Source organism: Chiloscyllium plagiosum, unplaced genomic scaffold, assembly GCF_037043375.1.
Source record: "Chiloscyllium plagiosum isolate Xiang-an unplaced genomic scaffold, Cpla_swu_hap1 HiC_scaffold_21, whole genome shotgun sequence".
Lineage (NCBI taxonomy): Eukaryota > Metazoa > Chordata > Chondrichthyes > Orectolobiformes > Hemiscylliidae > Chiloscyllium > Chiloscyllium plagiosum.
In genome coordinates this window covers 11,714,265-11,729,077 of record NW_028270159.1, presented here as the reverse complement: position 1 = coordinate 11,729,077, position 14,813 = coordinate 11,714,265, and the positions used below count along the sequence as shown (strand labels likewise).

The 14,813-nt window shown below is 40.8% G+C and overlaps 1 protein-coding gene across 1 annotated transcript in view; it reads left to right on the top strand.

The window, feature by feature from the left end:
* LOC122564619 (solute carrier family 53 member 1-like) overlaps positions 1 to 1,278 on the top strand; it is a 171,182-nt gene extending 169,904 nt beyond the window's left edge. Inside the window, exon 15 of the mRNA XM_087998268.1 lies at positions 1,072 to 1,278. Coding sequence (XP_087854394.1) covers positions 1,072 to 1,135 — 64 coding nt within the window. The 3' untranslated portion in view covers positions 1,136 to 1,278. The remainder of the gene's footprint in view (positions 1 to 1,071) is intronic.
* The last annotated feature ends 13,535 nt before the right edge of the window (positions 1,279 to 14,813 follow it).

Genomic DNA, 14,813 nt, shown 5'->3' with positions numbered 1-14,813 from the left:
CTCTCAACTAATTTTGTCCTTCCTTTAATGTGGTGACCAGAATTGTGGGCAAACCTCCAGCTGTGGCCTAACCAATGTCGTTTATACTCCCCACAGCACATCCCTATTCTTGTACACAGTATCTCACCCAATGAAGGAAACCTTTACCACCTTATCTCCCTGTCCTGCCACCTTCAGAGGTCTGTGGACATGCATTGCAAAGTCTCTCACCCCCTCTACTCCTCTTAATACCCTCCTGTTTATTGTGCAGTCCCTGGTTTTGTTTGCCCTCTTCAAATGCACATGACTTGACCCATGAGCCGATAAAGTCAATAAGAACTGTGCAGCTGAAAGATTGTTGTGGGAGAAATCGATTTCGATCCATGGGCCACTGGGGTAAACAGGAGCAGTACTGTGTCAAGATCAAGATACACAATCTCAGCATATGGGCAGACCGCTCGAGGTTAAAATGAAGAGGAATTTTGTCACTCACTCAGAGGGTAATAAATCTTTGGAAATCTAGAGAGCTATGGAGGCTTGGTCTTTGAGTGTCAGAGGTCAAAAGATTTCCAGGTATTAAAAATATCATGGGATATTGGGATAGTACAATTGGGATAGTACAGATCTTGGCAGATCTGCCAAGATCCAGTTGGAATAGCAGGATCAGGCTCAGGGGCTGAGTGGCCTATTCCTACTTCTTGTGTTCTTTGGATCACCCCGGGTAAGAGATCGGAGAATTAAATTCCTAAATCATTCTACCTCAAGCATTCACTCCCTCCATTTATCGACACAGTGGGCAGCTGCACGTACCACCTCCAAGATACACTGCAGCAACTAGCGAAGGCTCCTTCGACAGCACATTCCAAACGTACCACCTCTACCAGTTGAGGTACCAGGGCAGCAAATACACAGGATCCCAAACCCTATTTTCTTTTCCAAGACACACTCCGTCCTGACTTGGAGATATATCACTGTTCCTTCACTGACATTGGGTCAAACTCCTGAAACTTCCTTCCTACTAGCACTGAGGGTATTCAGAAATCCCAGGAAAGAATGAATTGTAAAAACAATTGTTTTCTTTTTCCCTCCCAGAGCCAAGAACGTGGAAACTAAGGTAGACATTGAAGAGTCAGAGGGTGATGGTATGAAGAGCTGAACAATGGCTCCTTTTAATAGCCGAAAGTAAACATGGTGTGGATTCATACACTCCAAGGCTGATCCGGCCAAAGTGAGAACTTTTCAAATGATGTAAAGGCTCTGAAGCCAGCGACTTCAGAAAACGTTTGGACTTTGGTAAAACAAAGTACATTTTTTTCAAAAAAAAAGGTAGTTCTTTTCAAATGTTCCTACGTTTGCAAAAGGTTTTCTTGCTTTCTGTTGGTCTTCCTGGTTCAAATGTCTGCTCCCAGACTCCAATAACAAGAAAATTGCTCTCTTGCTCAGGGTTCCAACCCTGTCTGGTTCAGCCCTCTGATTGTGCTTCACTGTTGAATGAGTACTTGGTCTCAGTTCACACCACTATACCCCTACTTTCACCCCCTTATTTCCCTACCACCTCTCCACCCATTCATTTTCCACACTTTCCCCCACCCCACACATCAACTTTGACAGCACTGGTGAGACTTATGTGGGTATGAATTGTGGGCGAATCTTTATCCAATCATAATTTGGAGCACAGACATCACCCTCGTGCATCTAAATTGCTAAACTTCAAACAGTTCAAGTCAATGGCATTAAATGGTGCTCATTGATATTACTCAACAGTGCAAAACAAATTCAGTGAACCTCCAATTCTGATAGCCAGACTTCAAAGCATATAGTTAGGGACAATTTTAGAGATTTAGAAACACATGCAGGCACAATCTCACATTCACTGTTTTGTAGACAGGTGGACAGTGTAGAAACAGACCAAAATGCTGCAGAGAAGCAAATTTTAGAGACAGAGGGTTCAACACCTTTTCAAACAGACTGGTAGACAATACTAGAGTATGCAGTTCAAGAAAAAAACTGCTAGCCATCTGGTAGACAGACACTTTTAGTGAAATACATGACTAGAGTAGGCAGGAAAACAAAGAGAATCTGAAATCATTCAGGAAGAAGAGAAATGTTTGGAATATTTCTGGCTGTATGTCCAATGGTTAAATGAACCGGTTCTGCTCAAGACGGACATCTCATACTCAAAAGAAAATAAACAAGTGGTTAAAATCCCAGTGTGGCATTATTTAATATTGGAAACCCCGAGCATGCACATGCTTACTGGGGTTCAGTCTCGCTTTTATAGTTCAATAACTTGACTGCCAGGTCAAACAGAGGGAGTTAGCTGCTGCTCTGTAGTATTAGCTGTGTGTGTTGGGGGCAGTCAGCACAAAGTGGCTCCTTCGTATGTCCTAACTCTCTAGGTAGGTTGACACTAAAATGTTGTGTTTTTAAACATAGAATCAGTGGTTTTAAGATATTTGTAATGGGCGGAATGGAAAACCCAATCAACTCGCTCTGCCCCCGCATTGTGTAGATTGCCCTGCATGGAGCAACTTGAACTGCATCAGTCAATCAAGGTCACCGATCAGACCACTGAGATGAATGGAAAGCATAAGATCGTGCTCAAATGTTGATACCACCCATTAGGGCAAATGCGAGCAGGTCAATTAAACATCATGTGGGCTATAATACTGCTGGTAGGAGAGTCAAAGTTGCCTCACTGCACACAAAATACAGGCAGACAAACCAGGAGTTGGAACAACATGTAAATAATTTGGGTGTATATAATCAAAATATTTTACAGTTTTAAATCTTGTACATAGTCTTCCAGTGAAAAATGATGTTTTATAATAGATGCTAAAAGAATGTGTAGATGATCTTGTTCCCTACTCTCCTGTATATAAAGCACGTTTGTGCTTTGCTTTGACTGCTTGGAATAACATGAAATTTCTTAAAAATAAACTGTTGAGTGTACGGAGTGATTATTCTGTACAGGAGATTCACCGGATGTAAAACAGGCTCTGTGTTCACTTGGAAAAGTGATATTGTGTACAACTTTACTGCTTGATTCTTCAACCGCTCTTCGCAGTCCAACTTGTGCACATAACGCTGAGCTGATTCATGATGCAGCAAAGGCAAGGAGCTAGCGAAGACCTCAGCGGTAAGCAGGAACATCAGCTCATTTCCTCAACTAAGATAATCAAAAGATTGAGAATGAAACAGAGAGACAATGAAGAAAGGAGAATGTCTCTTTTAGACACAATCTCTGTTCCTCAGAGAGATGAGGAAAAGGAAAAAAGACAACAGAAAAAAATCATTTCCACTTGGACATTATTAAAGTCAAACCTGTAGGAATGAGATTTTAATCATTTAAGTAGAATATTTTTAATCAGCCTGTCTAGATGGGTGATGGCACACTGCTGGAGCAGATGGGACTGGCCTGGACCTCCTGGATCAGAGGTAGGGACATTACCACTGCATCATAAGGTACCTTAATGTGGCTGTTAAATATTTTCTAAATCACCCTGTTCAGAGATATTATTACACACCTCAGCAGCGGTTGGTACAGGAACCTGACCTTTTTCAGAGGTAGGAACATTGCCATTTTGCCACATGATTCCTCAGTGTAGCTCCTAATCTTGGTCAGAGAGGTTGATTTGCAATGCATTAATAATTATTGCATTGCTTCAAAACCAAGGTGCTTACATGCCAGGCTCAACTTCCTGTGGTCAGTTCAACGTGCAATAAATATGCAAGCACGGGTGTTAAAACTAACAGGATGCTGAATGGGTGATTTATGTATTGTCATTCAAGCAGTAGGTTCCAGAGATTCACATCTTCATTTGTATCTCTTAATTTTTGTAATTCACTGATTGGTTTGTATATTAATAATAGCACGTAGCATATTGATGCTGATATTTCCAATTATATTAAAATTATTAGGCCAGTAATTAAAAAAATTAATATTACAAACATGAACTTTCCCCTCTATACATAGATTATACTAGGTACTGGTTTTAGGCCTTAGCTATGGCTCAGTTGGTAACACAGTCACCTGTGTGTTAGAACAGGGGGCTCGAATCGTAAGCACAAATGTTAGGCTGACAATTCAGTGTACCACTGAGGGAATGCAGCAAGGTCAGTGTCATCACCTTCCCTCTTTGGATGTACACAATTGTGTACTGGAGCTGGGAAGCCCTACTGTATCTTTCAACCAACTGCATTACTGTATTGCCATTTGTCTTCAAAGTGGCTGCCTTATGCCCTTGATTAAAGCAAGACCTACACTTCTGCAAGTCCTTCATTGCATGCTAAGTGGTTTGGAGAGTCCTGAGGTTGCAAAATGTGATACAAAGGCAAGTACATTCTTTTTATTAGCTCAACACTGGCTTGACTGGCTATAGGAGTTAGTATGTACTAGCTTGATCCAGTTTCCAAAGAAACACTATTGGCACCAACAAAGCCTTCAGGATAGCCAGTGTGCAAGATGGATCAACATATCACAATAACACAGCAACGAAGAAAAGCAACTGCACAAATCTTAGACAGGATTAAGCTATAGAGGGGGAGAGAGAAAAAAAACAAGTATTTTTAGGACAGAAAAAAAAATTGGATAACTGCTTCAGTGTGGGAAAAGCAGCTCAGGATAATATTGGGGGCAGGTGTGAAGTGATGGTTTTCACAGTAACAGAACATTTCATTCAGTGTGCACTAACAGAGTCATCAAAAGCCAGCAGCGCCTGGCAAAGCAGCATCGATAAAAATATCTGTAACTGGCACTCAGAGCTGGTGAGAATCCCACAGTTTAGGAACATGATAATTAACTATAAAGGGAAATAAAAACAGCACTTTTTACTGTCAGGTATTGAGCAGCATGCAGCAATGCATGTGACCCACCATCATCCAGGAATTGGCACCGGTGGAAATTTAGTAAACTGACCGATTGATTGCAGTGATTAGCATTCTCATCTTCCAGTCAGAAGGCTGTAGGGTTCAAGAACCCACCCCAAAGACTACAGCATACAATTGAGGTTTGCACACCCAGTCGCTGTACTGAGGGAGTGCGACACAGTTGGAGACCCTATATTTCAGAAGAGAAGCAAAACCTTGTGACAGCCATATTTCCAGAAGTTCTCCCGAATAACCTGGCCAATATTTATTCCCAATCAATAACACCAATCCAAATTGTCTAATCTTTATCACGTTGTTGTTTCAATGGCTTGCTGTGCACAAATTGGTTGCCACCTTTCCTACATTACAATCCTGATTGCCCTTTAGAACTTTGACTAGAGATGGTAAAATGCAATCAGATATCCCGAAGTTGTCAAACACATACTTTAAATGCAAGTCCTTTTTTTAATGCCATAAGCAAAAGTCAGTGCAGCACTGGATGATAATGAAGTTATTGATTTGACGCATGCTGTTTGGCGAGTTGAGTGATTAAAAGGACATAGTGCTCAGGTTCAGAAGCATGTTACAGAGCATACCTCAGTAGGAGCTTGCTTGCAGTCCAATCTATTGTCTTGCACCACTGGCTGGTTAGCACATGCATATTCCAATGCCAAGGAAAGACAGGCTTGGTCTGACCCTCACCACATTCTCCAAGGGAAAATAGGTTGTCAATAGAAACATTCATCAGTGCAGAGCAATTAGTCAGCCAGCCTCCTGAAAGCGTCATCCCAGGACTGAATGTTTAGCTCGGGGGTTTACAGGTGGATTCTAAAGTTGTGACTGATTTCATGGCATCAGCCAGAGACAAACAGGTGAGAGCCTGAATTTGTCCAGTTTATTACCTACGACACAGCAGCACTTCATGACATCGGCACAGGTCACATACAAACATCTTCAGTTTCACTTCAATAAAGTCCTCAAGTTGAACACACGTCTGTATGGTACACTCAAAATGAAGATCAAAAGCAGTGAATCCCCAGAACTGAAATAAACAGCACAGCTGCAGAGCAGAGAGCTGCCATTAAAAAGAAAAAAAAACATGAAAATCACTGTGAAAATGCTGCTCAAGAGAAAATGACTTCAGCTTTCTCCCAACCAACTCCTGTTTAAATTACTACAGATACTGGGAACTCTTCCACAAACAATGACTGAATTATGCAATAGCTATAGATTTGTTGAGCAACTCAGAACAAGTACAAGTTGCTACACTTTATCACTGCTGGGAAGAGAATGTTTCAAAATGTATTCCAACTCAAATCTCACTGATAACCAGTAAAAGAGGTGGCACAAATTTTAAAAGTTTGAAAGCATGATTCCAGCTCAAGTGAATGTTACATATGAGTTGTATGTGTTCAATACTGGAGAATAAAGTGAGAAAGAGTCTCATGATGAGCCTGTAACATTAACTCAGCCACGAGTTGGACCGAAGGGTCTGTCTCTGCTGTACATCTCTATGACTATGACAGAAATCCATAAATGCATGCAATTAGAGAGTACATGAAGTAGGGAAAAGATTATGTTAGAATAAATGGATCCAAGTGACAGCATGGCTAATGAGAGAAGTAAAATTATACTCAGGAGAGGAAGTTAATCTGTGCAGAAGCTTGTGAACCAAATGATACAGTGTATAAATGGCAGAACAGTCCAGATCTTGCATAATGCTGACTGATACTCCAGGAACACAGGGCAGAACAATCACAGACAAAAGGGCAAGATGCAAATACTGCAGAAGCTATCATGCCAAAAGGCACATTCAGTGCAGGGAAAGCAGTGTTCTCTCTGTACAAAAAAGGAATCATTTTGCACAAGAGTCTGGCAAGGAAGCATAGGACGCAGATTCAGATGGCCACAGGAGATACTGACAAGTCACTCTACATCACACAACAGGGTTAATTTAGTCGTCAAGAAACAAGACAAGGTCAACATAAAATGTCAGGTAGACTCTGGTGTAACATGCAGCATCATGACCTTCTCAGACTTGTGCAACATATCCATCCAAAAATGAAGTCCTTGGAAAAAGGTTAAGCCTATATGGTGATTCCACTCCTGTCCCAAGAGGACAGAGAATTCCAAGTGCCCACTACAACAATATTTTGTATTATTTTATTCACAGAATGAGGGGGTCACTAGTTAGGGCAGCATTTATTGCTCATCCCTAATTGCCCAGAGGGTAGTTAAGAGTCAATCCCATTGCTGTGGGTCTGGAGTCACATGTAGGCCAGACCAGGTAAAGATGGCAGTTTCCGTCCTTAAAAGGGCCTCGGTGAACCAGATGCGCCTTAACAAACAAACAAACAATTCAGTCATCATTAGACTTTTAACTTTAGATTTTTATTGAATTAAAATTCCACCTTTTCCCTGGGTGGAATGCTAACTCAGTTCCCCAGACCATTATCTGGGTCTCTGGATGAAATGTTTAGTGATAACAGCACTGGGTCAATCCTTTTCCTTGTTTAGGAATGAGGATCTACAGATCCAGACCATAAATGGCAAAGAAATCAAACTAAATGTTCAGGACAAAGCAACCCGCTCGATTGGCACCACATCCACAAGCATCCACTCAGTACATAGTCTACCACTGACGCTCAGTAGGAGCAATATCTACAAGATGCATTACAGAAATTCACCGAAGATATTCAGACAACATCTTCCAAATCCATGATCACCTCCATCTAAAAAGAGGAGGGCAGCAGATGGGAACACCCACCCCTGCAAGTACCCCTCCATCCTTCCTGGAAATACACTGCCATTCCTTCACTGTTGTTGGGTCAATACCCCGGAATTCCTTCTGTAATGCCTTGAGTGTTAACCCACAGCAGGTGCACTGCAGCAGTTCAACAAAGTAGCTCACCCCCACCTTCTCAAGGGAAAGTAGAGATAGACAATAAATGCTGGCCAGTCAGCAACACCCACATCCCAGTAATGAATTAAAAAAAAACTCAACCAGTTCAAGTCTAAAATTTGGACTGATAACCTTTAATGTGCCTAGAGAGATTTGCAATGTGTCACAAACACACTAAATCATTGACCATCAAACACATCTGAGAGGAGTACAATGTGTTTCCAAGGTTACGATGCCTTTCAGGAGAATAGGATTTCAAAATAAGAGTGCGAGATCAATTTAGCATCTACTGAGGCAAGTTCCAGCTGCCCTCGAGATCAGTTACAAAGATTAGAGTTGGAAAACGGAGGAATCGAGAAAGTAATAACTCGCACAGCCTGGATTAGGAGCACGGTCACAGTGAAACAGCCAGGAAAGGCTGTCACTCCAGATAACAGACAAACACCTTGCTCAAATCGACTAAACCCTCCAACCAGATGCAAGTCTCCAGTTGCAAGGAGGAGTGATAAGAGGACAGCCAGAGAGCATCAAGGACAAACCTGTTGCTACAAGATTATATTGGGCATATAGAGATGCATTAACAGCCCAAGATAGGATATTGAGATATAGAATGGTATTGATTTTTACACTGAATGAGAACTATTAGCCACAGTGCATTACATAAATAACACAACACACCCAATACTATGCAAAATATTTACACACTACACCAGGGTTACATAACTTGGGGAACAGGAGATAAGATCACAGTGCAATCAGATCTTGTGGTCCTTTCAACATTGACGTGTATCTTCCAATGTACTTCAATGGGTAGCAACCCAAGAGCCGAATCCCTTACTAACATTTTGCTTAGCCCAATGATAACTGTAACCCCAACCTCTGCTAGCCCTTTATTGCTTGCTTTGACTGAAATGAGACCCCTCAATAAAGTGTGGGTTAAACTCAGGTGCAGATTCATTTCGTGTTTAACCCAACCTAACAAGAGGTTTCAAATCATTCTGATGGACGCGCATAAAGATGAACAAAATTACTCTAATTTATGTTTGATTACTGCTTACAGTACATTTACCCCCAAAATATTCAATATCCAATTTATTGGCAAAATATCTTTTTCAGAAAGGCCAACTCTATGTATATCCCACCATCTGCCTGCAAAGACAGGACCCTTGCTGCGATATCTTTGTATTTCACTAGTGATGGCACAGGCATTACAAACATATGCTCATCATTGGTGCAGTACTGAGGGGGTACTGCACTGTTGGAGGCGCTACCGTTCAGATGATATGTTAAATCAAGCCCTACAACCCCTCAGGTGGATGTGAAAGAGTCCATTGTACAATTTTGGAGATGAGCGAAGAATTATCCCTGGTATCCCAGTCAATATTCATTCTTTGAATCACCATCACACAAATACACCATTTGGCCATTGCTTTGTTTTTACGGTGGGCTGTTGCTGTGTACAAATAGGTTGCCTTAGAATAGTGACTACATTTAGAATAGTTTCCCAAATTAGAATAGTGACTACATTTCAGAAGTACTTAACTGGCTTAAAGTGCTTTGGAACAACCAGAGGCTGAAAAATGTGCCAACGAAATCCAAGTATTGTTCTTTAAGTGCTTTCTTCAATTTAACAGCAGCTGCCTTTTGTGCTAATTATGGAGTTTCACAGGTGATTGCTCTGTAGTGGCCATGCTTGGTATTTGGCTTTATATAGTGGATACCAAAAGGGTTGGAACACCTCTAAGCCAATCTGATCTACACCAGTGTACAGATTCCCCAACAAGGATGGAAAGTAATTTTCAGTCACGGTGTCACTCACTAGACCACAATTTATTTCCCATTCTGAATTACCCTCCATTGTATTTAACAAGCCATCTTGTTAAGCCATTCCACAGGCTAGTTAAGAGTAAACCACATTGCTGAGAGTTTGGAGACACATGTCAGCCTAACTGAATAAGGACTAGTTTAGTTTGGGATTATGGTCGGTATGCACTGGTTAGACTGAAGAGTCTGTTTCTATACTCTTTGACAGCAATTACCTTCCCATAGTACATTAATGGAGCAGATGGATTTTAAAACAATCCAGCTATTCACTGCTGCCTTTTTGAAAAATGTCTAATGCCATGGTGGAACTTCAGCTTACCTTGCTAAATCGTTAGACTAATGTCTCTTCTCAGCTCGTAACATAACCACAATGATAGTGTGCCCCTATTTTAACATGGGTACTCTTATGTCCGGATGCTCACTTTTACTGCAGCAGAACAACTTGACAAAGAACCAAGAACTTAAGGTGGGATCTACCTGGTTTATATATTCCATTATTACACTACACTACTAAATGTCCTGACTCACCAAATTCAACAGTTGCAGTTCAGCTCTATATTCTGGAGTAAGACAAACATTTACATGTTTTCTTTGCGTTACAACCCACGTTCATTTACTAAATATGCTTCTAACACTCCAGTGTGGTTTCAAAGGACTGATTAAGCACTAAGAACATCAAAGCTGAGAGAGGAAGAACCAACTAGATATTAATCTAATGTTCCAACAACACCAAACTGACTTTACAGTTTACAGAGTTATTAAATCAGGACTTAATTTTTTTAAAAAAGCTCATGTGGGTAGACAATTTAGATCAAAGGGTTTTTAAAAATTAAGCAGCTGTAAAGTACAAATTCCAAATGTTAAAATGGGCTTTAAACAACTAATTTTAATGCTAAATTTGCTACGCCATTGTTCTTCGAAATGTCACTGTTGTGCAAATAAGACATCATACCTTGTTCATACCACATTTGCATGATGCACAAGGTTTGCATCATGGTAAGCTGCAACCATATTAATAGATAATGCGAATAATGAACATAAGCTGCACTGGATGCAACAATGACTTTTCGGTTTTGGTCAGTTATTTGAGTCTCAACCCGCTTTGTTGCATCATTTGGTTTTGGTGTCTAGGGTGGGAGATTAGTCTAGAAGGATGAAATAAACTGAGTGATGGTACCTGCTGTTCATCAGTGATCACTGATTGTTTGTGTGATCATTGCTACAGATTTCCAATGGCCTGGTTATCAAGGCCCAAACCTGCAAAAGTGGTTAAAATTCTTCTCATTTCCTCACAAGGATTAAAATGTCTCAAATAAAATTGGGTTGAGTATGTTAATGTAATAATTGGAATGGATTTCCATACAGATAAGATTTTGATGTTGAGGTTCCATTGGCTCCATATCTCCACCATGATGAAAACATAGTCTTAGCCAGAGCTACAATTTTAGTGCAGCTCAATTTTGATGGGAGTTAATTTCTTTCTGCCCAACAGTTCATTGATAACCTTGGCCCCTTCTAACGTTTACTTACAAACTAATTTGAGACTGCCTAACAAACTAATGTAAGAGTATACTTCAGCAAATTTTCTTTAGACCACTGTGATGAGACAAGTTGCATTTTAACAATTTGGTCTGGCTAATCTCGAAAATTCCAGTCACTTGCTCTTTGCACATAACAGGAAATGTACAAGTCAGTATCGGAAGTATTGATTCAGGGTTTAGCTGCTGCCACTCTGAAATGTCACACACAAATCATTGCTCTGGCATGTCCTTTTCGGGTGCAGCTCGTTTTGTATCGTCAGCTTTCACAGTTTTTATTTCACAAATTTAAAGTTTGCATGTTATCTTTAAAGTTTAGTTTGCATTTTCCATCACAACCCTTTCCCTCGTTGCCTTAAATGAAAGCAAACATTAAAGAGACTTCCAGTGCATGTTGTCATTTTCTTCAGCTTTGTACAGGACTGCAGGCACACAGAACTCAGTGTCAAACCTGCTAACTGGTGGCTACAAAACTCTGAAAGTCACAAAACTATACAAGACATGTATCAAACAAGCAGCATCTCTTCATCCAAAGCAGATTTTGAACTCTTCCCAAAGAGCAGGGTCTTTCCTTTTCCCACAAAGGACTATAGTTTGAGTGACATTTGTAGTCTGTGAATTGCAGTTTGCCTGTTGAGACTCCCACTGGAAACTTTTGGTGCAGGCAGAGGTGTCTGGTCATCCATATCAATATAGGCACTTTCAGCCAAAGCTGCTATTGTTGAAGGAAATCCAAACCCTTGAATTCTAGAATCAGGTTGAGATTCCCCACAGTCTTGTACACAATTATCTTGTTGAAACAGTTTTCTTACTTACCATCTAAAATGAAGGCATAGCTTGAGACAAAATGAAGGAGGTTGCATCTCAGCAGTCGCTACACACATTAATCCATTTGAAAATAATTTTATGATTGCAACGTCATTTAATTAGCAGAGTTCCAACTTCAGCCAGATTATTTAATTGGATACTTCATGCAGGCAAATAGATGTGACATTGCTATCAATATGGAACTGCCTACATGGGATCCTGTTACTCAGCAATTTATGACATAGTGGTCATTCAGACAATCATGTCCGCGCCATCCCTCAGCAGAGCAATCTAGCGAGTCCTACTCCTCTGATCAATTCCCACTCTGTTATGAGTTTATTTCCAAGTGCCCCGTCTTTTTCTTTCATGGTCATACTGCTCTCTTCCGGTAGATTATAAGTGAAGTAATGGAAGAATGTACAGATTCATTAGTCTACCATGCCAAGAGGGTAATCAAGGTCACAATGAACCAAACTGATGAGATAAGTTTTAAACTGCAGAATGTATTTAGCATTGTAAATGTACAAACATCAAGTTTTCAGACATCAAAATAGGTGGGAAGGCAGATAGTGAGGATTGCTCAAGCAGTCTTCAGAGGAATATGGAAAAGTCAAGTCAATGGGCAAAAACTTGGTGAATGGAATGTAATGTGGGAGAATGCGAGGTTGTGCGCTTTGGCAGTAAGAATAGAAGGGCTGAATATTGTTTATATGGAGAAAGACTACAAAATTCTTCAACTCTGAGGTTTGGGAGGTCTAGTACAGTAAGCTCAAAGCTAACATTCAAGTTCAGCAGGCAAGAGGGAAGGACAATTAGAATCTTAGTCTTTATTTCAAAGGGAATGAAGTATCGAAAAAAGGGAGATCTTGCTAAAACTATACAAGGCATGAGTCAGACCACAGCTGGATACTGTGAACAGTTTTGGTTCCCTTTTCTAAGAGAAAGACATACTGGTGTTGGAAGCACTCCAAAGAAGGTTCACTAGGTCAGGGTATGGAGAGAGGTTTCTTAAGGGGCAAGAGTCTAGAACCAGTAGGAATAATCTCAGAATGAGGAGTCACACATGAAGACAGAAAGGAGGTGGATTTTTCTGAGATGGAGAAATTGTTGAATTTCCCCTCATCGGAGTGGGCTGTCCAGCTGGGTCATTAAATATAATCAAAGCTGAAATCAGACCGATTTTTAATTAGTAAGGGAATGAAGGGTCATAGGGATTAAGACTGGAAAGTGGAGTTGAGGATTACCAAATAAGGCCAGTGAATGATGAAACAGACTTGATGGGCCAAATGGTCCACTTCTGCTCCTACTTTTTATGGACACGGAGTTTCAGGAAATTATAGCACAGCACAGTGATGACTCATTAACTGTAAAACAGTTGTTGCTCAAATTGTAACTAATTACTTCATCCTCTGGGAGAGAAGTACAGTTTGTTCACTTTCTGTTGCTTTAGGTGTTTGCAATTACGACAGGATATTTCACATTGCCTGACAGCTTACCTGTGAGAGTTGGTTCACCATTGAACAATGATAAGATGCTGGCCTGTACTGGGCATTTAGGAAAGACGAGCAGTTACTTACAGGGAGTTCTAAGATGCAATGAGGCTTAGGGAGTTGTGTGGCCAACAGTGATCAGAGAAACGGAATGGCATTACACACCCAAGGTGTCAACCCTGCCACCTTTATGCCATGAGCAACATGGGTTTCCTCTTACGCTGCTGGTGAAGAGCAATCCCAGGCAGCCAATACTTTGCTAGGTCTGCCCCAAGGATACCTGTCTATTGCGGGATATCCGGACAGTGATGAGTTCTCCTAGCTATAGCAAGTGGCAAAACCCAACTGGCTTCAGATGAGAAGGGCGCCCAAGAGGAGTGGGGTAGGTTGTTAATGAAGTGAGTCAAGATTAGAGTGGTGCTGGAAATGCACAGCAGGTCAGGCAGCATCAGAGGAGCAGGAACATCAACGTTTTGGGCACAAGCACTTCATCAGGAATGTTATTGAGGTGAGTTTGGAGTGAAACCTCAAAAAAAAAAATTCACCAAGCCTCAGGAGAGAGGCAACTTCATGACATTTGATGAAAATGACAAGCATTGCAAGACACAAGTTTGTCATTCTAACTGGCTTGCATCCTGACCTAGATGGTGGTCAGGAATCTCCATTCTGATTTGAAGCTATCAGGCAAGGACAGGACAAAGTTCATCTCTGCTGTACGCATTAGCTGAATACCCTATTAAAATTTGTCATCTAGTCTCAGGAACAATTAACCCCTTTTATATTTAAATACACATATATGTTTTTTAAAAAAAAAATCCAATACTTACCAAACTAAGCCCAATGAAAAACTAGTGGTGACCTTCATATTTAGAAAAGAGAACATTCCCAGTGTATTTCAGGTCTGCTGTTGGCATCTTAATTAGCACCAAATTTCAGTTATTTGTCACATGTTTGCTGACCCATACTGACTCCCAGTCTGAGCACATCTATTTCAAAATAATCATAATTTTCAAATCTCTCCATGAACTCACACCTCCCTTGCTGAAACTTCTTTCCACCTTACAACCCACCAAGATCATTGCATTTCTCCAAATCTGGCCTACTGGATGCCCCTACACCATTGGTCATTAGCTGCCTAGGGCAAGCAAACTCTCCCCCCATCTTGCCTTGCCATTAAGAGGGCCCTTCAGACCCTCTTCATAACGAGTGTTCTGTCACTTGTCTTAATATTTCTACACATGGCTGAGTGTTAAATATGGCTTATTAACATTGTTTAAAAAAAAACTACATAAATGCAAAGTGTTATTGTCCGTGTAAGCATCAGTTATGACCAATTTTGAATCAACATCAAAGTTCTTTGGAAGTTATTTCTATATTGTGCAGTTGTACACCTCACGAAGCAGG